This window comes from Thermobia domestica, chromosome 6, assembly GCF_964235325.1.
Source record: "Thermobia domestica chromosome 6, izTheDome1.hap1.1, whole genome shotgun sequence".
NCBI classification, from domain to species: Eukaryota; Metazoa; Arthropoda; class Insecta; order Zygentoma; family Lepismatidae; genus Thermobia; species Thermobia domestica.
Window position 1 is genome coordinate 28,148,719 of NC_137459.1, and position 25,449 is coordinate 28,174,167.

Genomic DNA, 25,449 nt, shown 5'->3' on the forward strand with positions numbered 1-25,449 from the left:
ATAATTTCCTGTTATTCCGTGATCCTGTGATTACACTTACAGGTCACATTACTGCCAGTGATTATGGGCATTTTAGGTGACCAGTGCATCCATCCTATGGTCCAATTGTTTTCGACCAATGACGTAACTTTTCAAGGTGCAGTTTCGTCAATACGGGATGAACGGCAACGCGTCCCTTGACCCATTAATTCACAGACCAACATTGAAATGAAATGAAATGAAATCTAAGTTTAACGTCCCACGGTTATGCCGGTTAGGCTAAAGGAGACGGTGATAATGAGAAAGGAGTGAAACGGTGGAATGAAAAAAGTTGTTGGAAACGGGAGAACCCCAAGAAAACCCACGAGCACGGTGTTTGTCCACCACAAAGTCCACACGGCGCGAGCTGGGATCGAACCAGGGATCCCAAGCACCGGAGGTGAACGCTCTACCACTGAGCCACCGCGCCCCCACAGACCAACATTAACTGAATATCTGTGGAAAGCTCTGGAGTTCAGATATCGTCTTTCATTCTCAATGACAAAATGAGAACTGCACTGTATGTATGAGGAATAGTGCAATATTCCTCTGGAAACAATTTATGATTTATAAGCCTCCATTTCACGACGAATCAGACCTGTTCTGCAGCCTAACGGTGGTACCACACCGTACTAATCAGATTACGTTGCATTTTGTTCAGGTGTTAATAATATGTTGATAACCATCTTTGTACTCATTAGTACTATTTTGGTTTTCGATAGTTTAAGTAGTTTCCCAAAAACTATACCATACTGAGTAAATATGAAAAATGTTATTCAGAGCTTGCTATCCCATGAAAAAGTATCGTAAATGATGAAAGTATCTGCTTACACAGTTAGCTTAGATATGTAGTGTAACTTCTTTCCTCTTACATATATATAACCATACAACTGCCAATAATGTCCTATTCTATGCTTATATTATATTTTGGCACAGTCTAGTTCGCCTAAGAAAAAAATAACAGTGCTAAGCATTAGCTGCAAATTGGCCCTCACAAAACTCTCCATGGTTATGGAACTCTACATGGGCTAATACTTAAAGTACTATCCCGAAACTCGCCCAGTAGAACTAAGGAAACCTCTAGATAACATCCAGGATGGCTGGTTGTGAAACTTGTACCAGTCGTCTCATTTGCAACGCGAAACTCCTATCACTCATTAGTTCATCTACTCTATTGCTGGTGGAGTTCATCTACTAGTTCATCTATTGCTGGTGGAATATCATTATAGTTGTTAGTTGGGTCGACTGGAGTTCAGCGTCCCTTTCAGCACCGACGCTGTATGAGACATGGACCTAGAGTTTAAGGTGGAATCCAAGCCACTTTAGTATGTTCAAATGTCAAGGCTTTCCCATCGGGAATCGAACTTGGAACCTCGTGCACAAATAGTGCACGCGCCAGCCACTAGACCAGTGGGGAGGGCTCTTTATGCTCGTGGCAGCACTTCTGTTGACAAAAGAACAGCACTTATTTATTATGGATCTCCTTATGACACCGTGGTCAACACCTCGATCTCTCACTCCCCCAACATACAAAATATTTAAACGAATACTAACAAAATTACTTTTACTGAAATTATACAACAAACACTTACACACAGATACACACAACTCTCCCCCTTGATCTCTCCTTCCCTCTCTCTCACACACACACACACACACACATACATACATATACACACATTATTCGCCCGTAAACGAAGTACGATCTAATTTACTGATTTTACCTACGAAATAACTGTAAAAGTTATTACCTATTGAAATGGTTGACAAGTCGCTAGTACCTTGCTTTCCAGCAGTAAGCACTCTCGGAGTTCCGGATGTAGGTGACGTAACAATGGGTTGAGAACTTGGCACAAGGGTTACTGTTCGTTGGCCACCACCTGTGGTCACCTGAACAGTCACAGGTTTGCCTCCAATAGTAATAGCCTGTTAACAAGAAGCGTAAGTTATAATTACTTAACACATACAAGTGTGATAACACATTATAAAAGCATATATGCAGACCACAATCAATATGAGGGTACTATCAGGTACGTTATGATAACCTAATTATCAGATAATACGCACTTTTAATGTAACTTCGGTTTTGGTTTACGAGAAAAACACCATCCGAAAACTTTTATCTTTACGCATAGACTTTTCCAAAATAGCCCATCAACACCCTCCAAATCTGAGAGAAATTCTGCGTTAATACAAACTCCGGCACTACTTTAATTACTGGGTTTGAAAAATGATAGCATGCAATAATACATGCACTGTTACAATAACAGATTCGAGTCTTTTAAAAATGTTCGCTTATCTTGCTGGTTTTACAAATTAAGGGAGCAAACGAGTTAAAATGTTTTGTGCAATATCTCTGCTGATCTTCAGAGCCAAAACAATACACATCAATTGTATTAAAAGATGCGAAGGACATTAATACATAAAAAAAAATTGGAAACAAAAATATCCCAGAGATTTCTTCTTCATACCGTACAAATATGTTTCTTTCTCAATTTGCATTATTTACACATTATTATAATTTTATCTGTATTGTTCTTGCTTTTCCATGTCCAACATAATCATAGATATTGCTATAATATTTCAACAGCTTTCATTTCGTAATTTGCAAAAAATTCTAGCTGTGCTGGCAATAGTAATACGTTTGGGGTTCACTTACTGAAATAATGCAGTTTACTAATCAGTTTTATTATAATTTTATGGCACCGAACATATGAACATCTTCCTAACTGCTCAAGTACATTGTCCATGATTATCTATAACAAAGAGGTGTTATCTTCTGTCACTATTCTTCAACGTTTTCTACATGGCTTCACATGTGTAAAAGCACTGGGGTATTAAATTGTCCAACTAAAATTAATCGCCTGCGGTCTGGTCCACACTAACGCCTAGGCTGAGTAGACTGAAGCGGCACATTTGACTTCCTCTCCCCCATTTTCGGACCCTTTTACCGTACAAAGCATGTATTTAACAACGATATTGAGTAGCCCCAAGTGAGTACTGCTGCAACTATTATCAGTCGTTGTCACTTACAAAGACTAAAAACTCGACTAAAATATAGAAATTTGTTCATGTATTGATACAGAATGGACAACAGAAACAACAGCATCTTCAAAGTAGGTTAAATAGTTGAACATTTGGGCAGGGGAAGTTCAGAAAGTGTAGTCTAGGGCGCAAAAGTGTGATAATCCCGCCCTGGCTGCAGTACTAACTGAAAACTTTTAGTGGACAACCAATGACACGTTGTTGCGTTAATAAATGGCCTAGGAAAAGGTTTTCAGGCATCTGCAGAATAACTTGCAGCCACACAATACTGGAAATAGCGTCCTGTCATAGGTTTCCAAATCCAAGAGCCAATTTGCCAGGAAGAAGAAAAAAAGATTGGTGCCATATGATGAACTAGAAAAAGAATTAGGCAGTGTTGACATTAAATAAACTGATATATAAATTATTTGAATATTTGTTGAATTTTTGAAAATGAAATTAGTATTTTTAGTTTAGCGTCCCATTGTTATGCCCTTTAGGCCAAAAAAAATACAAAGGATTAATAAAAACGAATGATACGAAATTCAATTTTTCTGCCCTCCTGTACAACAGAAAAAATTAACACACACTTGCTAGATTTTTGTCTGACATGAAAGACTTTAGTCCTGCCATAGGCAGGTTTCTTCACATGCACAACTACGGTTTATTGCTCAGAACACACAATTCAACAAAAGCAAACTTACCTGAGTTCCAGATTGTAAGATGCCTTGGGCAGGTAACGCTAAAATTTGACCGGACCCTGTATTTAGAACCGTATTTCCTGCTTGGGTTGTCGGTTTAGCTGCAATCGTTACGGTTTTCGCTGCACCTCCTTGCTGCCCAGGAACAGTAATAGTAATCGGTTTTGTTAAGCCAGTTGATGCATTAGTGCCTCCAACAGCTCCAGAAGAGACAACGATCATCTTTACCCCCGGATGAGCAGCTTGAGCACTAGCTGATAACGGTAGAACATTCACCGTCGACGTTGGTGTTGCACCTGTAGTTGAAAATGTAAACATCAAGTGAAATAAAGTCTTGCACTAATCATTAGAACTTCAATTAGTGCTACACCACGATCCTATATTAATGCTACTTCGTGGTCAAGTTGCAAACGCACATGATCTTTACGAACAGGTTGCAGGTTCGATACCTGGTAGAGCATACCGACGTCTGAATGCAGGACTGGGAAGTGGTTTCGATCCCACTTAAGCAGCAGATTCTGTCAATCACAGTCTTGGTAATGAAAATGAATGCCAAATTTAAATTATTCGTTACTATTTTACACTAAAAGGCATCTACAAATGAAGTAGTTTTCCACAATATATAAAACTTGAAACCATGATAATCTGACAACCATTATTGTTCTTTGCAAGACTGAACAGCATCAAGGACTGAACCCGGGACAACGTGTACTGCAAATAGTATTGTAGTCAATCTACTATGAAGAACTCATTTTAATTAATGGTACTGTGCACTCTACGAGAAATTTTTACTTATTTTACCACATTATACTTGACCGATTTTAATCTCACAGAATAAGCGTACCTAAATTTCAATGGAAAGGCACCATGTTTTGTGAAAATCTGCTAATTTACTTATTTATTTATTTATTTTTAATAAAAATTAGGTGAATTTACTTCCTTGCCTACTAACTTAATTTCAGACTTAAGGAATAAGGATCGTATAAAAGATTACACGATTGCACTGAATTTAAATTATTTTACACTAAACATAGAGCTACAGCTCGTTTTAGGAGTTCTGAATGGCTACACCCGTACTTTTATTTACACTGCAAAATTTTGCAAGAAGTAGATAAAAAAAATGAATATGCAATTGTTTTCCAAACATCAATTTCCTCTCATAGAAGCTCTTCTATCAATAACTTCAGGAAGAAATGAATTAAATCATTTTCAGTATAGTCTCCATATTATTGTTCTTCAAATTCATTGTAAGCTCTACGAAATTCATTCCTGTTCTATTAAAAATAATCGACGAACGCTTTTGAGCGTGCTTACATAATAATGAGATCTTGATTATAAAATAGCTAGATTTGAGGATATCCCTGCACGCTAAGTTTCGAGCAGTATATGCATCATTGATAAGGGTATATATACCACTGTTAGGACTGTGTCAAGAGTCAGGAAAATTCGTTATCAATTGTAAGACAAACAGGGAACACAAAGCTACGACCTAACATGACAAAGTTATCTTTTTTTCCCCGGATGTGAGGGAAAAGAATTATTAAGCGGTTGAAGAAGTAATTTGGATATTAGGACTACATGAATAAGCAAGCAGAGAGGCTGGCGAAATATTGGAGATAAATAATCGTCGCATGAGAACCAGAGGAACGTAACTCCAAAAATGTTTTAGTTTTCTTCATGTTTGGACATAATCTTGAAAGCCCCACTCGGTGTAAATGGAACGTAACGCCATCTGTTCTCCTTGTCAATCATCTGTTGTAATGTAGCTCAATTACCATCTTATTAGAAACATATCTTTCTAAGAAAATAATATTTTTGTCCTCTCGCCTGTAAACCTACGAAAATTAAAAAAAAAAAAAAATCTTTAAGTTTAACGTCCCACGGTTATGTTGGTTAGGCTAAAGGAGCCGGTGATAATGAGAAATGAGTGAAATGGTGGAATCAAGAAAGTGGGAGGAAACGGGAAAACCCCAAGAAAACCCACGGACACGAAACTATCCACCACAAACTTGCTTGATCGGGGATCGAATCAGGAACCCCACGCACAAGAGGTACGTTAAAATGTATTACACTCACCGAGATCTATCAATCGGTGTGTCATCTAAAACACTAACAATATTGTAAATTTGTTGATTAACATTATGATTTTATGAGTTATCTGTACAACTACTTTTCAACAAAGAAAACTATCTCAAATTAATGGAACCCTCCCTGTTGCTCTAGTGGATAGCGCGTGCCTTTGGTGCACCAAAAAATTAATTTTATAATCATTCCCTTCCATTAATCATCCATCTTCTTTAGCCTGGAAAATGTTAACCACGAGGAAGTTAAAATGTAGTAGAGGCCATAAAAAGAAGTGAAATATCGTCCACAGTATAAGGAAGTTTAACATCCAGCATCGCTTAAGAAAAATATACGATGCTCTGTAACACTCTATACGGCTCCTTATCTTAAATTTCAGCAGAATATATGCTAGAGATACACACATATACAGACGTAATTGTCTACATGCAAAGATCTACGTCAATAGAAATTCCTTTATCTAACAGCATTTTCTTCGGGGTTGTTATATCCAGTTCGTCCTTAATAATCACACTTTTGCTACTCAAAGTTGGGGAAATGGGAGGGGGATTAACAATTTTTGTTTCTATTTTATATTTTGGTTTCTGGTGAAAGGGGATTGACTGTACCAGCCTATGGTAGCCATCTATAAACTTTTTCGCTGTATCTTATATTAACTCTGTCACTACCTGTGGTATTCAATGTCTGATGAAGCCAAACTGGATAGCTGGCGAAACTGTTACATGTTAATATCTTTATGATAATAAACGCATTGTTTGCTCGAGTAGTTTACATCAGATCAGAGTTGAAATTATTGACAAGTTACTTTTTTCTCTTTCCTTTAGTGGGTACCAATATTATTTTCGTGTTACTTAAAAAAAATCAACATGTTAAAAATGGAGAGATTACTTCTGTACATGATTCCCAGTGCTACATAAATGATACCTATGTATTGAAGTTATTATATGTAACACGCTTCTCCATTTTAACGAACACAGATGTGTTTTTCGTCTATTTAAAGCCTTACACAGAGTTTATGTATTAAAATATCTTACCCACAGAAGTTTCTTCTTCTGCTAATGCCTAGTGTACAAAGAAACAATACGTTCAGCACCAGTGTTTTTTCTTATCTTTCTTCTTATTAGTTAGTTATCAACTTACAACCAACTTTGATTATGACTGCCTGGTCGCAAGTCGACTAGGTCGTAGCCCACTATAAAATTCCATTTTGATCAACTGTAGGCCGACAATTTAGGCTCTGATTATACACTGGATCAGAATTCGTACAAAATTTACTCTACGAAGTCACACGAAACAAATTAATTTATATTCCAAGGATGTGGTTACGTTACTTCCACCTTATTCGGATGAATAAGTGTATAAACTTTAGTTAAGGTGTTCAGTGATATATCTTATTATTATTATTATTATTATTATTATTATTACGAGAAGAAGTCAAAAAGTAAAAGAATTTTCAAAAAAAGGTACATTTATTCTAATGATCGAAAACTGAAACATATATTATTTTTCTACATAATCTCCCTGCACTTCAATGCACTTTTCTTAACGTTTCAAGTTTATTATTATTATTTATTCCGTCAGAAAATAAATTTCTTAACTTCTGGTGATGGGCGTTTCCAAACCATGGCTTCAGCTTACTTTCTCGTTCATGATGATGTACAAGTTTCATCTACAGTAATTATTTGCTGTAAAAATCTATCTTCCTCGCGACAATAACAGGCCAAACGTCGCGTCCAACCTTTGTGCTTTATGTTTCGCGATCAACAGCTATCACCATACTGCATTTGCATTCAACGAATAATTGCCGAAGGTTTAAGACCTTCAGCAAACAAAAAGCGAATTACTGCCCTCATTTCCTCCTCGGTGCAGATCGACAATGGAGCTGCCACGTTTAACGGTCTGCTACACTCCAACGACTAACGCGGGAATAAGAGTGACACGTTACTTAAAAGTGCTGCAGACGACACTAATTCAGCGCTGGATACTAACAGTGTTACCAAACACTAGTGCACGAAATTGCGGAAGTCCCTTATTTTTTGACTTCCCCTCGTATTATTATTATTATTGCTGTAATTATTTCTCATTACTATTATTAGTATTATTACAGGCTGTTAATAACCACCTAACCTTCACTACCGGTTGTAAGTACATGTGGTCATAAGTTCAATCAGTCGTAAATCGACAATTAACTGTATTTCGTCCACACACATGGCTGGTAATCTCTGAAGAACGCTAGCGTATTCTCAGTTTTCACACTTTCTATATTATATATATATATATATATATATATATATATATATATATATATATATATATATATATATATAACACCCGTATTGAATACACAAAATTAGACATACATACAGAGTGGCCCAAAAGTAGCTATACAGACCTACATATATAAAACATACAGGACTGTATACCTACTTCTGGGCCACACTGTATATTACTAAGAAACATACCAGCTCCTGCCTGAGTAGTAGTAACAGCTTGAACAGTGCGTAAACCTGAAGCAGTTGTCACTACAATGATCTGAGATTGCGGCCGTGAACCTGCAGCTGTCCCAGGTTTGGTGATTACTATTGTTTGTTTTCCGCCTATCGTCTGACCAGTTATTGCCTGTGGCTTGCTAACGTTTACAACACTTGAAGGGACAGTTTTCATTGTTGTTAATACCTTTGACGTAGTACCTCCTAAAAAATTAAAAAGAAATAAACTATAAGAACTGAAGCAGAAGTACTCATTTCAAAAGACATACATTAATAATTACACATCACACTACAAGAAAAAATGTGAAGAAATATTTACGGCACACAGGTAATTTAAGGACATACTATCGAAATTAATTCATATTGAGAAAATTAATCTAGAACTCTGTTCCTACTATTTTGAAGTGTGGCAGTTCAGATATCCTAGAAGTATTCCGTGGACTCTGGAATTGCACTTGGAATGTACTCAGAAATAATGCCGGTGACTTGTCCAAATAGATTAGTTTTCTTTCCTAAATACATAAATTTTTTGTTTCATCATCAGAAAATACACTCTCCAACCTCCTCTCAAATAATAAATGAACGCCTCAGGGAACTTCTTAAATGCACTGTCACTGTAGTATATTCAAATTCAAACGTTAAGAGGCCTCATCCCGGCGAAATTAAAATACCGCTAATTTTACAGTAATTATGTGATATCTTCAAATATATAAAAGATAATTGAAATGTGGAACACAAGCGCCCTAGACAATATTATTTTACATGAGATACCGTTATCACGACTCACTTATCTGCTTTCGATTACGAGCCATTTTGAAAATCGGCATTTATTTTCGCGTTTCTGAACGGCTGAAAACGGAATGCCACTAGGTGACTTGTGATTACGGTACCTCACGCAAAATAATATTGTCTAGGGCGCTCTTGTTCCACATTTCAATTATCTTTTATCTATTTGAAGATATCACATAATTCCTGTAAAATTAGCGGTATTTTAATTTCGCCGGGATTAGGCTTCTTAATCCTCACAAACATATCAGAGTGGGGCCAAAGTAGCCTTACAGTTGTTTCACTATTGGTTTCACGTATTATATTTAATTTACCCTTGCAATAATTCCAAGCCAGTATTCTTTATTTAAGTTTTAGAAATGTATTCGGCTATTTCCTCATATATCGGTTTCGATTTTGTTGTTTGCGAAATGCGAATTGATGTGTGCCCAAATCGATTTATCCAAACCTGGATAAAATCACCGGGTCACGTAAAGCTTGCTTCAAATTGTCAGGTCACGTGAACAGGCATAATGCCGTGTACTGGGCTGTTGACAATCTTCATGTTACCATCATTTCTCAACTGAACCAATCTGGTATTACAGTGTAGGGTGCATTGTCTAACGAAGGTGTTAGCGCCCCGTGGGCCGACGTCCAAATATGAGACGTGGACATTTAGCGTGGGATCCAAACCACATGAGCTCCTGCCGGGAACCGAACACGGGTCTCCTGTGCCGAAGACGCAAACGCTAACCATATGGCGACGAGGGAGCTCAAAAAAGGTTTTATGTCAGTATTATGGAAACGTTCGAAGCATGTTCCAATGTTGGAGGTCTATTTGAACACTTGGCATTAAACTTTGTTAAAGGAAAGTGAACTGTTAAATGAATGTGCATAAACAGTACTGAATGAATATGGTTGCAACTAATATACTATAGAATGCACACCAGCGAAGTGTAAGGTTACTTTTGGCCCACTCTGTACATATAAATTCTCACGTTATGTAAGTATACCACACTTTCTCTTAAATGAAGTCGAAAAAGATTCTTACCAAATTGGATATCCCTTTACACATTGTCAGTAATTAATGAACACGGTTATGAGTACTATTTTCTGCCAATTACTTAAAAATCATATTTTCTGTAAGCTACAAAGTATTTAAGTTATTTTATTCATCCACTTCGGTACTGTGAACTAGAGGATATCGCGTACCTCTAGAAAATCGTATTCTCATTCCGTCAAGATTTCCTCCTATAGTTCGAATTGGCTGCCGTATAACAGTCGCTAGGCTAACATGCAAAAAATGTTGAATTATTGAGTTGAGTGCGCGAAGCTCTTTACGGTAGATTCTGTGTTTTTGTTACAAAGCTTCCACGACGCATTTCAAAGTTGTTCACTCAATTTGGCATGAGCCTGAGTGAACATTTCGGTTACTTACAAAATTACTTTCATTCTCTCAAAAAAAAAAAAAAAAAAAAAAAAAAAAAAAAAAAAAAAAAAAAAAAACTTAAATTTACATATTTGTTCCAAATTTACTACCAAGAGACGTATGAGATACAGATTTTACTATACCTACACGCAAGTATCTTCAATAAGCCTTCTTTCGTTTTTACCTGTTGGATAGTAAATATCTGCTGAATATAATTTTAGAATTCATAATGGTTTTCGAAAGTAAAATCAACTCAAAAAATCTCGCAATATATGTTGAAAGTTGTCACAACATGTGCATTCTCAACACGTAGACAATTGTAGTAGGTCAAAACAGTGACAGGACAAAAACAACATATATATTAAGAACATTGCGGATTATGAACATATGGACATTACCGGCTGCGGTGCTCGCGCTCACAAGCTTTACGATTGTAGCTCCCTGAGGGATAGTTTTTGTGGTGTGGCCTTGGAGTGTTGTCACTTGTTGAGCGCCTCCAATCGCTGACTTTCCTTGAATTAAACTCACTTTTGGCACCTGAAAAAATTTTGCAGAAGTTACAGTTTGATCTGAAAGTGGCAACAGCGTAACCTACTTTTTAAAGTCGTTAACCTCTGTTTTTAACAACTGGAATTTATTCTTATTTGAACAGAACACTAGTTCATAACCAAAATAAATTCTGTTTACGAGCGCTCGTTTATTTTCACTACCTGCTACATGACAAAATACATTACTTTTATGCATCTTTAAATCACTGGACATGTTCAATTCAATTGAAATCATCGTCAGCACAAACTATTTTCTTTTAGGCTTAGAGTAACATTTATATATCATGCAGGTAATCAAAAATGATTTCTAAAACCTGTAAAAAATCTATAGAAGGACTACAAAGCAAGATGATTCGTTTAACATAGAAAAATATTATATTGCATGTGGATCTATAGATACTTATCAATTTAATGGAAAACACCTGAAGAAAGTGCAATGTACCAGATTAATATAGTGTTGGACCACCTTTCGCCTTCACAATAGCTCTAGTGTGACGTGGAATGGGGTTATAGAAGTCGTTAAGGGTACCAAGTGGAATATTACAACATTCTGCGTGCAGTGCATCACTTAGTTCTGTAAGACATTATTAGAGTGGTCTACCGCCATGTATTTACTCGCCACCCATAACGAGTTGCGACCTTTCGACTTTTTTGATGGACCAGGACCTCTGAATGCATCCAGCCCATAGTGTCTCTTATCATTGGACTGTTCAGTTTTCGTGCACGAGTGCACTTCAATGTTTGTCCCTCAATCTTCATATTCGCTTGGATTGAGTAACCCCGATTGCTCGGGGAGTGGGATACGCCCTATGCGCGGCTGGACCAATGCCCTATGCCTACCAGTTTGTTCTACTGGTCGAGTCGGCCCTGATAGCGGGTCAGTTCTTTCCGTGCTCTGCAGGCATGGTGCCTGAGCGTTATAAGGCAAGCTCAACGAATCCCACGGTTTGACCGCAGCCCAGCAAAGTCAAACCCAATTCTTGAGTCCCAGCTGAGCCCGGGGGAAGGAGGAAGCTTGGTCGTTCCCTGTCCTACCTACCTCTATCATTCAATGGCTACCACCAACATGTCGAAATGCTCTGTATTGTACCTCATGCCGGGTCCAATAGTACGTGTTAGGTCACCATTTGGTTTTGAGATTGCGCCCCCTTTTTTGTTTTCTTCTTCACAGATACCTTCCTTCCGCTGGGATTGGAAACAGTTAACCAGATTCTTAGGATAACTCTGAGGGGCAGAAAAAGGGGACTGACATTTTCAGTGGGACATCATACTATTTTATTTATCATGATATAATATTCTGCTATTCCGAGTTAATGTTTATACCATTTATTGGGAAATATGAAAGGAAAAAAAAAAAGTGGTTTGCGTTTCTAACCATCAGCACGAAAGTGTACGAGAGATATGAGAAGTGGTTAGTGTAAGTAACCACCGCCCTTTAAAGAGATAAGCACCTTTCCCCAGTCACAGTTTGATCACTCCACAAGTAATAGGTCAACATCCGCCCCTCTTCTCTGTAGGATCGTCCAAGTAATATGGAACAACTACTTTTTACGTACCGAGGTACCACGTACACACTGAGACACTTGATGTTTCCTCCCGGACACAATGGTACCTGTAAAGTCACCATTTGGGAGAAGGGCTGTGACCACTGCCCTCCCCCAGTAGGGCAGTTACGTGAGACATGATGGAAGCAAACGTTTAACAGCAGCGTCACATGGTGTCGCTCACTGAAAATGTCGCCATTGACTCTAGTGGATACAAAAGAATTGCAGCAGCGACGCATGTCGTCACCAGTGTCGATGCGACCACAACTGAGATCTGACAGCAAGCGAAAAAGTTGTTAAATCAAAATAATTTAAATTTTTGTCAATCAATAACGCTTCGTATTAAGTAACCGGTCGAACTGAGGAAAAAAAAAACATGAATTCTTGTGCATAAAGTTTTATATTAAAATTATTTATTTATACAAAGACTGATTCCAATCAAGTTAGAACTGGGTGTACATTTTATAATGCGGTATTTGACCTTTGTATTCTCTGAAGGATACGACTGTTTAAAGAACCCAGACTTTACTGATATAATCTAAAAGCTGAAGACAGCAGTAATGAGAGTGATTGGTTGTAAAATTACAAAGTTTTCATAGAAAGGGCCAAACTTTCGGGGAAGAATGTTTACGAGCAGAAGTAGTATAATTCAGTACTATCATATTACTTACAGTAGCCACAGTCATCCCCTGACTTGTTTTGACAAGTGTGACGATTTGAGGTTGTCCTGACCCTGCTGCACCCGTTCCTTGTTTTTGGAGTATTATCTGCTTTCCTTGCTGTCCCGTAAGTGTAGTCCCGGCTTTCAATACGGTTGCACCAGGATTAGCCAACCGAACAGTTTGTGCTCCTATTTTAATGTAAAATGTACAAAGTTAATTATAACTAATAAATCTTCGACAGTAACTTACATTACACAGAAAGTAGTTAATAAAATCTAGCTTTGACAATCACATTAATATACAAAAAAATCCAAAAATTATCTTTCTCTATTAGTATCGACAGTTTCCCATTCAATTTTCTCTTACTATCCAGGAAATATAAGATATCAAACATGACAAATTTATTTTGCCTAGGTAAACCTCCCAAAGTGAAAAATTTAACTGTGTAGTGGTTTAAAAAAAAAAAAAAAAAAAACTCCATTGGTAAGAGCTTGATGTCTGGTTCAGAATTTAGTCTGTCCAATGACTACTAAACTTCACGAATCCATATTGCAAATGCTCTTCTGTATTATTCAGATACTGTGTCGCTGTCAAAGTTGTAAAGATAATTTTCGGACATTTTGAATCACAATTTCGATAATAAAGTAATCTCATGTCAAATCAATACAAAATTAATTCCGAAACATGTTCCATCTCCACTCTTATCTGTTAAAACCAGACGTGGCAGAAAATGAACCACTTCCAGAAATAACGTTGACTGCTATGAAGTAAAAACGATAATAGATATAGAGAGTGATTTCTGCATTTTTGGGGACAGATCATGTAAAAATTTATTTATTTTTCTTATGAACGACAAAAATATAAATTTCAACGCTGTAATAAAAGAAACTCAGTCGTAAATGATATAGTCTATTGATTTGACATGACACTACTCTATTATGTTTCATTATGAACTTTTCACTTTCTAAACAATCTAGAATGTGTAAGACACTAATATTCAGAAGTTTTTTTTCTTTATTGTTGTTGTTAATACGATCTTACTACATGTCACAAGATGATATGACCAGGTAATAACTGTTTAATATTAGCCATGAAGTCTGAGCGTACACTTTCATATCATAGGTCATTTAAAAAAATGCTTGTAGTAAGTGTTCTCAAAATTTCCACTTACGGAATTTCATGCCTTACCTTGCATCTACATCTCGGGTTGGTACAATTATATCTAAACATTTAAATGATGTTCCGTTTTTTAGTTAAGAGAACTACGAAAGTTTCAAGTTTCTTTTATTAACTTAAGTTAGAATAAAAATGAAATCAGAAGTTTCCAGATATTTACATCGTATTTTTTTGCAAGGTGTTTCTCAGACGTGACAGTTACTCTGTAGAAGAACATTATCGTTCTCCCAACACCTAAGAGCGAGCGGCGACCGTGATCTTACGAATTCAATTCACAATGATTGGACGAAAGAAAGATGTGTATGGCAATCTTAATCTTTCCACTTACAGGATTCTTACAAAATTACTTTTATAATTTTCCCTGACGTTTTCCTAATTTCCAGGTGCAAGACCAACATTTTCCCTGACGTTTCTCTAATTTCCAGGTGCAAAACCAACATTTTCCCTGACCAGCGACATATAATAAGATAATAGGGTACTGCTGATGAATACCTTTAAGAGCTAAATAAAGACTTGGGCCAATGATTCTCAACGTGTGTGTGCTACTTCCGTTCGCAACATTATACAGTAGACACAGAGCCACACAAATAGCTAATAATAGTAGACAAGCAAACCAGCGTAAGCTAAGAAAAGAATTGCTATTTGAGGTAGTGAAGAAACTCTATAAGACATCTTCAAATAATATTACACACTAACGTTAAACTTCTTAAAAAAAAAAAAAAAAAAAAAAAAAAAAAAAAAAAAAAAAAAAAAAAAACGAAGAAATTGGCCACCCTTCTCCCCAATGAGCAGCTGTAACTTAAGAATTCTAAAAAAGTCAACAAATTGCTTCTTTTGATTTCATTAAGAAAAAATTAGGACGCGCTCCTAAAAATTTAGTAAAGAAACGAAAAAAAAAAAAAATACTTTAATGGAACTTCTCAATATTTCTTCGAATTCAATGAAATGAGAAAATGAAACATAGAGTTAAACTTTTCAAAATAATGTGTAAATGTATATGCAAATTCTGTTTTTCTGCTCAAAAGCAAAAAAAATTTGAAAGTTTAACATAATGAAAGTCATGCGTAGCGGACATTACAACTGCCCATGCCAATTCCCTAGCCTCCATTTCTTGTACCGATTTTCTTTTTTCCAGTTATTACAAGAGATCCTAACTGTTACTACAATAGAACATAAATAAATTATGTTCTATATATTGTACAACACACTAAAAGGTAAAAACTTAAAATGATATTAAGTAGGAACACTACTTAAAAGCTTTCAAGCATGGAGACTACAATTCCACCTATGTAGGCCAAATAATCTACCAGTTGTCGTTGGGCTACTAAAGAAGCCTCTTGCAAATTTTCTACCAATAAACTTTTGTTAATAATAATAATAATAATAATAATAATAATAATAATATTAATAACCTCTACACTTGCATTTCCATGTGAAATAATTAATATTTTCACAAGGCTCAAAAAGTGTTCGAATTCACTTTTCCCACTTAAAACTGATTTATAAAACTCAAGATTTGTTTTGCTTCCATCTGAATTGTAATAAGACGCCAACACACTTTTAGACTGCTGAAGAAAAGATTCGAATATTTTCTGAACTAGCTCTGCTTTAACATCATCGAGACGAGACGACTGATGGAGTATTTCCAAGCACTTCGTCATCCTTATCCCGGCAATTTTAGGTTTATGCAAGATAACCTCAGGATCAGGGCATCAAATGGCACGAGTAAGAGGATATCTAAGGGGACATTTTTTTCGGTAGTGCCTATCAAAATATTTTTGACAATCACTGAAGAAAGTGCACTTGTTTACTTCCTTGACATCATCTTTAAACTTTCTAATACTTTTTTTTTTTCCCCGAATCCTATATCCTCATTCTTTGGGGCTTTCATGTTACTTTCAACTTTTAGATCTACAGACATTAACTTATTTGCCGTTATGATAAAATGAAGAATTTCTTCTTTTACAAAACGATTCAAAAATTTACAATAACAGTAAACAATTCTTCATGTAAGACAGGGGCCATACGTTTTTCGGCCTGAAACTTACTTAAAAATGGTTCTAACTTACTTAAAAATTGATTTAAAAAATGTCAATTTAGCAGGCATCAGGGGATCTTGAATACCTGATTTCACTCTGTTCACGGTGGAATTCTGGGAAAGTTTAGTGTCAGCACTTTCAATGAAACCTATCACATTTTCTAATAGTTTTAAAGCTCTGTCTATACACAATCGGCATTATCCACCCATCGAACTTCACCATTTGGGGGGGGGGGGGGGGGGGGGGCAGAATTTCCTCTGAATTTTCACTGTTCCTACAAAGTGAGAAACATTCCTCTTCGGGCTGGTGACTCACTACATAAGTAATGAATACATTGTAAAAACTTGTTGAGGTTCCATTCAATCATTAAATGTCCCCTTAAAAGAGCACCGTGTAGTACATGCAAACCACAGGATCCAATCTGTGGAGGTTTGATTTCACTTTTGTGCACCTCTATTTCAGTTTGTAGAGAAGTTGGAAAACTCCAATTGACATCGGTTCCATCCATGCTTATTTGGAGTATCTATCAAATCAAAACCCTCTGGGAAAGCTGCTTTAAATTTCAACAGCAGATTATTTGCAGTTGTCCTATATATCTATATATAAGTATCTTGTTGTAACACTATCTTCAATTTGATCCCAAAATCGCACATTTAGATCTATTTGACCCTTCCCAGCAATTTTGTTAAAACGCCTCGTCAAATGCAATAACAAAATATTCACATTTTTCCAAGCTGTTTGTAAGTTTTTTCTGCATAAACGGGGCAACACCATAGCATATAGTGTAGCTATATTTAACAGGCCCCATGTGAAAATTCTTTGCTATATTATTACCTGGAAACATAGTTTGAAAAAGAAAGCCATCATTTTTACACAAATTGTAACTATCTTGGCAGTTGATGAGTTTCAGCATCCCATAATTTCAGCAGCTGTAACTTCCTTCGATGTTATATAGTTTGAAAGATCTGCAGTGGTTTCATTGCCACTTGGAATAGCACCATGTACAGCATGAAGTTCTTCAGAAGACTGTACGAACTGGGTTTTAGAGCAGCTCAACGAAAATCAATTATTTGTAGTGCCTCTTTCAACGAATAATGACTGAAATATTGGCTTATTTTAACGAACAGGTAAGACGGACAATAGTTTCATTTCCTGAGAAAAATACCTAATTTTCCTTGATTTCCAGGTTTTCCAGGTTAAGAGCCTGCCTTACTAAAAATAATACGTTTACCATTTTCTCTTTTGCTTTTTTTTTTTTTTTTTTTTTTTTTAAGTGAAAGAAGATAATGACGTGTAAGTTACCATAATCACAGATAATGTTATTCTACAACAGAAGATATGAACCTGAAGAACGTTCAGTGTTGCCATCCATAAAAATCAAAGTGTTGCCAGAAAAACAACGCCCCTAAAATCTAAGTTAAGAAAGCGAGTAGAGGAACGAACTCAACTGCATTTGGTTACGTATAATATTGTTTATGTTTCCTGTTAACTACTTTGTAAATAATAGTTGTATTTAGTTTGTACTAAACAAAATAGTTTTAACATACAGTTATTAAAACTAAATAATCATGTTATTTAAAAAGTATTTCACAGGAAACCGAAACATGATACCTAATTAAATGCAGTTGAGATCATTCCTCTACTCGCTGTATTAACTTAGATTTTAGGGGCGTTGTTTTTTCTGGCAACACTGTAATTTCTATGGATGGCAAGACTGAATATCCTTTAGGTTCAATATTGTCTGTTGTAGAAACCATTATCTATGATTGTAAATGAAAATGAAATTTTAGAGTTTTACGTCCCACGGTTATGCCGGTTAGGCTAAAGGAGACGGTGATGATGAATAATGAATGAAATGGTGGAATGAAGAAAGTGGGAGGAAACGGGAGAACCCCGATAAAACCCACGCACACGGTGTTTGTCCACCACAAAGTTCACTTGGCGGGAGCAGGGTTTGAACCCGAGACCCCTAGCACCAGAGGTGAACGCTCTACCACTAAGCCACCCCGGCCCTATCTATGATTGTGGTAAATTGCATTTCATTATCTTCTTTCACTTATGAATAAACAGGCAAAAGAAAAATGGTAAATTTTGTATTACTTTCTAGTAAGTCAGGCTCTTAACCATCATTTTTCCTGACATTTGCCCTGACTTTTCCTTGTTTCCCAGATTTGTAAGAACCCTGTACTTAAGCATCTTAATCAGTAAACAACCAAAGTAGGCACTTAGGCTAAAGGAGACTGATGATTTAATAAAAATAAATGGCAGTGAAAAGAACTGATGAAGTGACAACGTGGCACTTGAGGCGATCGTGGACTCGAAAATCTAGCAATGGTAGATCGTATGGGCTCTCGAAAGTCTATGTTAACCAACTACTTGTCGCGTAAGTTTCGTGTCCAGAATCTCACTGCTGTTCGTGTCTGGAAAAAGAAAAAAAAATCGCTGGTAGAATCAAGAAAGTGGCAGGAAACGGGAAAACCCACGCACACGGTGTTTGTGCATCACAAAACTCACTTGGCGCGAACTGGGATCGAACCAGGGACCCCATGCACCAGAGGTGAGCGCTCTACCACTGAGCCACCGCGGCCCCTTGGTTTGAACGTCCCATTCCAGCACTGGGCCTATGAGAGTGACCTACTGTGTGAAGTCACATCCGAACCACTACTCACGTTTGCATCCAAGGCAAATATTCCAGCGGGACACTACTACTCTAGTGTTAACGTCTGAAATCCGTATTTAAATGTTGAACATACATTTGTACCAATCCAACAGCTAATTATCTGACTGAAAAAAAGTCTTACACATTCTGATTTCAACGTAGTCTTATATTTAATTACTAGTGCATATCTTAAATGTTAATGAACAACTACCAAATATACTAACTAAATAGCAATCAAATTTCTTTTGTTAGTGACAATGTGCATGATCGTTCCACATTTTTACATAATACATTCAACAGCTTAAAAAAGAAATTCTCATAAAGCCAAACTTCAGATGTCTCGTGGAATGGAGCTTTTGTACTAAGCCGAATATTTTGCTACTGGGTGAATTTAGGAATGATGAAATGACATATTAAAAAATATACAAATTTATAGGCACACATGAGGGGACCCTAATTAAGTTCTGCATGTAAGAGATGCATCTTCATTTCAACATGACCAGACGTTGAATCAAGAAATACAGCTTGATACAAAAGATATTGTCCTTTCATAGATGCTGACCACGTTATTTTCTTTCGTTATAATATCATGTCAAATAAATCTGCCAGCAAAAATGTGCACGCATACGTATCGCACACGTTTTCTCAACTTCTGAGTGAAAAGACCATCTGGAATATTTTCAGTCCTATGGAAAGAACTCTTTACAATAGCGAAAACTTAACTGGTCGACTCGTTTCGAAGTTGACGAAAGATAATACATGGGTGCATACTGTTTTACTGGTAACAACATTCTTGGCATTTAATGAAAGGTGTCCAACAGTTCTAATCAATAGATCACCGAACATTAACTTACAGGTTGTAACCAGCACGATGTGTTAATACCATAGTACATTTAAATTTTAAAGAACTACAAAGAATGAAACTTGTGACAATCTAGTATTCTTTACGAGAGAAAAGAAAGTAAGAATTACTCCATGATAACAAAGGAAACTGACTTCGTTATGACATAGTGTGAATTCCACATACATCTCAAATACTAGTTCACGTTTTTGTTTCACTAGTTCGAGCTTCCATTCCCTATACCTGTCATAGTTTAGAATCTGCCTGCTGCTCCACGGGTATAAAACGGCAAGCTCGACCGTGGATAATCGGATATGAGCCAGATTTTGAACCCAAAGTAAAGTTCTGTAGTTTTCTTTTAACTCATTAGTTCTCTAATTTGGTAAGTTGTAAATGACCAACTGACCAAATATATTAACTAGTGTTTCTACTAATTTGAAGAGCACGAATTCCCTGACTTATCCAGATTTTCCAGGTATCGAGTTACGAATTTCAGGTTTATATATAGTGTACAAAAGCAAATATATTTTTCCCGACCAGGGGGCTCTTTATCTACTATGGTTGTAAATAGTGTGTGTGTGTAGGTAGAGAAGTTTTGCAAAACAAATTAAGCAGACCTACAAGTCTGAAGCATTCTGAAAAAAACAGAAGGGAAGTTTTCGAATTAAAAGAGGATTCTCACTGGTATCCCTTTTAAGGCACCACCATTCAAAAGCTTTGCTAGCTACAGTATTGTTTACAAATTTTCAGTACGGTCGTAATGCATGAACTATGCATTCCAAAAACCGAAACACGAAAGTAAATAATTTTATGGATATTGTCAGTGAAGGCCCTGCCCCGACATTTTTGAGTAGAAATGTAAAACCACTGGCTCCAGCTGCAAGAGTAGCCATCTCTTTCTGGCATTCTTACACAATAAGAGGTACGGGCTGTAGCAAAACAAAGGTTTAGAACAATGGGTTCTGAGAAATAAAAATATAGGCTTAAAATTCCCTGACTTTTATTTTCCTCTTTCTTGTTCAGCATTTCATGAAATTCCCTGACTTTTAGGTTTTCCAGGTCGACAGGAACCATGTTTACTCTTTAGGAACTACGTAAGTAATGGCCTTGGAGGCAGGGATCGGTCTAAATGGTGATTGGAAATGCAAATTAAGACTCAATTAATTTCTTGTACTTCCTATAGCGACCAATCTAAATGTTTGGAAAGCTCAAGTGAGAGCTAGTAAACATGAATGTATTTAGAGATCAGTCTAAATGGTGGCCGAGATTGATTGCTAAACCAAGTAGTTTTCTGTAGGGACTGTCGAAGTGATAAGTCTAAATGACTATAGTGAGAGCAATATAAAGATTTTGTTCAAAACTAAAAACTTGCTCTTCTAACCATACATCTCCATAGGAATTTAATTTTATCTGCTCACGTTTTCTGTTATTCACATATTCCTTTAAAAAAGCTCAACTAGCGCACAATTTCATTTTGTACTACGAGATATTCTTGTAACTGTTGATTGGTCTTTTTTTGTATATATATATATTTATTCACTACTGAATATATTGTTAGTAGGGTTTCGCAATTTCATTCCTTGTACAAAGCCTACTTATTAATACAAATTTTTTGTTTGTTGAAAACAATTGAGTTGAGCTGATTTGAAGTTTAACATCTCTTTCAGCAGCGAAGCTATATGAGACGGGACCTACTGATTAACGTGAAACATGAGCTCCGGATGGATAATGCAATCGGACTTTCACCATTGATCTCAGCGACCGCGAAAACTATGAATTCGACATTAATATCAGTCATTTTCTACTATTTTTACATGTCCTAGTAAACGTCCCCGCTGAGACCCCCCCCCCCTGGTTCAAATTTTAAAAAACAACGCTTCGTCTTGGTCTGAGGCCTGAACGAAGGTACTTGTGACCAAAATTTGGTAACACTCGGTTCACTAGTCTGGTCGCCAGGCCGCACACAGACACAAACAATTTTATTTATATTAGATTTTTACTTTTTATTTGCATAATATACACGTTAACATCTGGAATATAATAGGAACTGAATCTGACGCTTTCTTTTGGTCTTTATGAATAATAAAATATGTCCCAGTGTTAATAATTCTATTTAAATGTAGAACTTCTCTTACGTGAAATATCTAGTTTGCACTGTTGAATGTATTACTTTAATTTGACCCATACTACTATGCAGTCGGCTCAACGAAAAATACTACATCCAACGTTGAAAGAGATCTGAAAATAACTTTCCTATAACAGACTACTCATAGAAATGAAGAACTCTCATATGCTCAACGTCAGCAACTGCAATCGGAAGTTCAATAGTAAAGTAAATTTTAAATGCACGTAACTTCGAAAACGTTCAAGTTTTTCAATATTTTTTTTCGGGCAATATATAAACTCAACTTCCTTCCATCTAATGGTGATATTATCTTAGTTTCTAATTTTTCCAATACTGCCTCCAGCTAAGACTTGGATTTGGAAGCAGATATGAAGTTTTATTGAAATACAAGTCCACTTTAATGTAATATATATTATAACGCTATTACACTGCAACTATGCTCGACAGATATAAATTCACAGAATTAACTAACTTGTTAAGCCGAATGCACCTGAACAGATTCTACCTTAATTACACTGCCATTACACTAGACAAAATATTGAACATAATGTAATTATCATCTTATACGCAATTAATATACTGAAAATTAAACTTCATAATACACACAAGTATTCTCGAGAAGCTTGAACTGAAAAAGTTCAGATGCTTCTGTATTTTAAGTTTACATATTATTATATATATATATATATATATATATATATATATATACGTTCTAACCCACAGATACGTAGTGCGTTTTGGTACGCAAAGAACACAAATTTAAAACATTACAAATTCATTTAGCGTTCTAATTGTTTCTAACTTCGATGACCTTTTCTGTACTATCAGTTTCACTTGCTCTAATAAAGGTGGCAGAACAGAAAGACACCGAAATGATAAGCAATTGAACGTTGATAAACACTACTTAAAAGTTCATATATGATTACTTCAGATAAATATCTACATAGTGTGCTACAATCTACAAATGTAAAACTATTTACTCTACTCCATCGCATCTTACCGAACTACAAACACTACAATGTGCGTGTTGTGTACTATTCTACTGCCCCAGCTTCTGATTAGAACAAATATTACACACAAAATCAATTTGCTACGTCTTACTTACTCCAATGCCGATAGCGTAGACATTCTTTCTTACCTCCACCTTGTTTGTGTTGGATCGACCATCTACATTTCATCCTCCTCTTTCTTCTCTGTATTTTCTAATTCCTCAAAAAGTAGTTTCATGTCCCAAAAAAACTGAATCCCACGTTACCCGTGCCGATATATTATTTTATGATCCTTGAATATTAACGGTAAAAATTCATCTGCTGTGATTTAATAGAGCCTAGAACCTATTATTGTTTACACTTTCGTGCCCTCATTGTAACGACATATTGTATTTTCAGTGTAATTTTAAATATCTTTTCTTATATTTCCGGACAATGTATGATTTTAAAATATGCACTAACCAGTTTGAAGAAGAAGAAGAAAATACGAAAAGGAAAGAATTAAAATTGATTTTAATATGATGATTTGTGATGAGTTTTTGTCTTTACGTTGTCATAACAACGGTTTGTAAATAAACGATATAATTCAGGAACCATCATAAAAGGGATGTACGCATAATTATAAAGGTGTGCATTTATTTCAGTAAGTGTGTGTCACAATAAAAGCAAGGAAAGCTAAACGCAGCATAAACCGTTTTAAGTGATTTTAGTAATTTAATCTAGCTGTAATTATGACTGAGGACCTGTGTATAACGTGTTACGCTATAAAATTTTGGTGGTTTGCCGCCAGGAACCTTTAGGTGAGTCGTTGAAGTAAAGTAGGCAATCTCCTAAATAATAAATTTCAACAGTACAGATTGACTATAAGGCTGCGAAGTGATTTCACTAAAGAGATAACAAGACGGAGTTTACTGTGTTGAGAAGTGGCACAAAAATTCCAAAGAATATTAAAACGAGTCTCACTGGTATGGGAAATACATCTGAAACAGATGGCAACAAGGAAATGAGCTTTTCTGACCTGGCCGATCTCATTAAACAACAAATGGAGCAACAAACGAGTAAAATCGAACAACAGATAGAACAATTAAAGCAAGATCTTGGTGACCGAATGGATCAACGAATGAGCCAACTTGACTGTAAACTAATCAACAGATGGAACAATTAAGACAAGATCTTGGTGAACAGATGACACAACTCAATAGTAAAATCGACCAGATAACTCTACGAATTGAACAAAGTGACCTTAAAATGGAACGAATCATAAGTAGATTCACCGAAGTTCAAAAGTCTACCAGTATAATGGTAATAGAACCGTTTACTGATATGTATACGACGTTAGTTCATGTAGCAGGAAGAAAGTTGATTCCAGTATTCGTGAAATTCAGTAAGAGAACGTGTGTTTCTACCAATGTTTGTAGTGATTGGTCGATTGAGTTGAATCTGTTGAAATGTTCACTGAACGAAAAGACTAAAATGATGTTAGTAAACAATTCGATGATGCCTTTACATAACATGATGCAGTGCGTTGGTTTCAATCATCTAAGTATGACATTGCAAAATTTTGAAAATCTATCAATGGTGCAATACAGTACTAACCTGAATCGAAACCAAATTCGAAACATCTATGTGAGATTAAAATGTGATCCCAATGTAAAAGGTGATGTTAAACTCATGTGTACCGGTAATGTAACCGAACCTAATTACATAAGAAACAGAAACCGTGGTAAGACAGACAAGTACAGATCTGCTAGGAGACACATCATCTCGCCACCAGTAAAACGAATGAGAACTGAACCTAATTTTACCGGTACGATAACCGAACCTAACCTTATTAATAACAGTAATAGTAATCGCGTAACCGAACCTAATCTTGGTAGTAATAGTAATCGTACACTTAAGAAGCATACTTATTAGATCTAATTTCGTTCGAATTGGATTTCGCAGAAATTTCATAGATGGTACAAATTCTCAAAATAAGAAACAAAGAACTGTAGAAGAAAGTAACGTGCAAGACTGTGTTCCGGTTTATAACTTTCAATGCAACTTAAACGAATTCATTGGTCATGTCACTTAAGCTAATTTTTGTAATATATTCAATTAATTTTGTGTCTTGTTTTACCATAAATATCGTTATGATTTCGTTTGTCGTTTGCATTTTTATTCAAATTCTGTATATTCATAATTACGATAAGATCTTGTCTTTTGTTCAGAGTGTAACTAATTTTTGTTCTGATATTAATTATCCTGTTTTATCTTACGTATTATTGTTATTGTTGAAGATATATGTAACCGATCCTTTTCCGTTCAAACAAGAACTATATGAATATCATACTCACATCTTTCTCAAAACCTTCTTCA

General features: G+C 36.0%; 1 protein-coding gene across 6 annotated transcripts in view; it reads right to left on the bottom strand.

Moving 5' to 3' along the window:
- LOC145687904 (host cell factor 1-like) overlaps nt 1-25,449 on the bottom strand; it is a 148,450-nt gene that overhangs the window by 44,057 nt on the left and 78,944 nt on the right. For 5 of the 6 annotated variants that reach the window (XM_081761448.1, XM_081761449.1, XM_081761447.1 and 2 more), the window contains exons 9-13: nt 13,272-13,450; nt 10,907-11,045; nt 8,288-8,518; nt 3,747-4,039; nt 1,770-1,944 (exon numbers count right to left, since the gene is read on the bottom strand). In XM_081761448.1, the coding sequence (XP_081617574.1) occupies nt 1,770-1,944; nt 3,747-4,039; nt 8,288-8,518; nt 10,907-11,045; nt 13,272-13,450 (1,017 nt within the window). The remainder of the gene's footprint in view (nt 1-1,769; nt 1,945-3,746; nt 4,040-8,287; nt 8,519-10,906; nt 11,046-13,271; nt 13,451-25,449) is intronic. The other variant, XM_081761450.1, reaches the window with a different exon arrangement.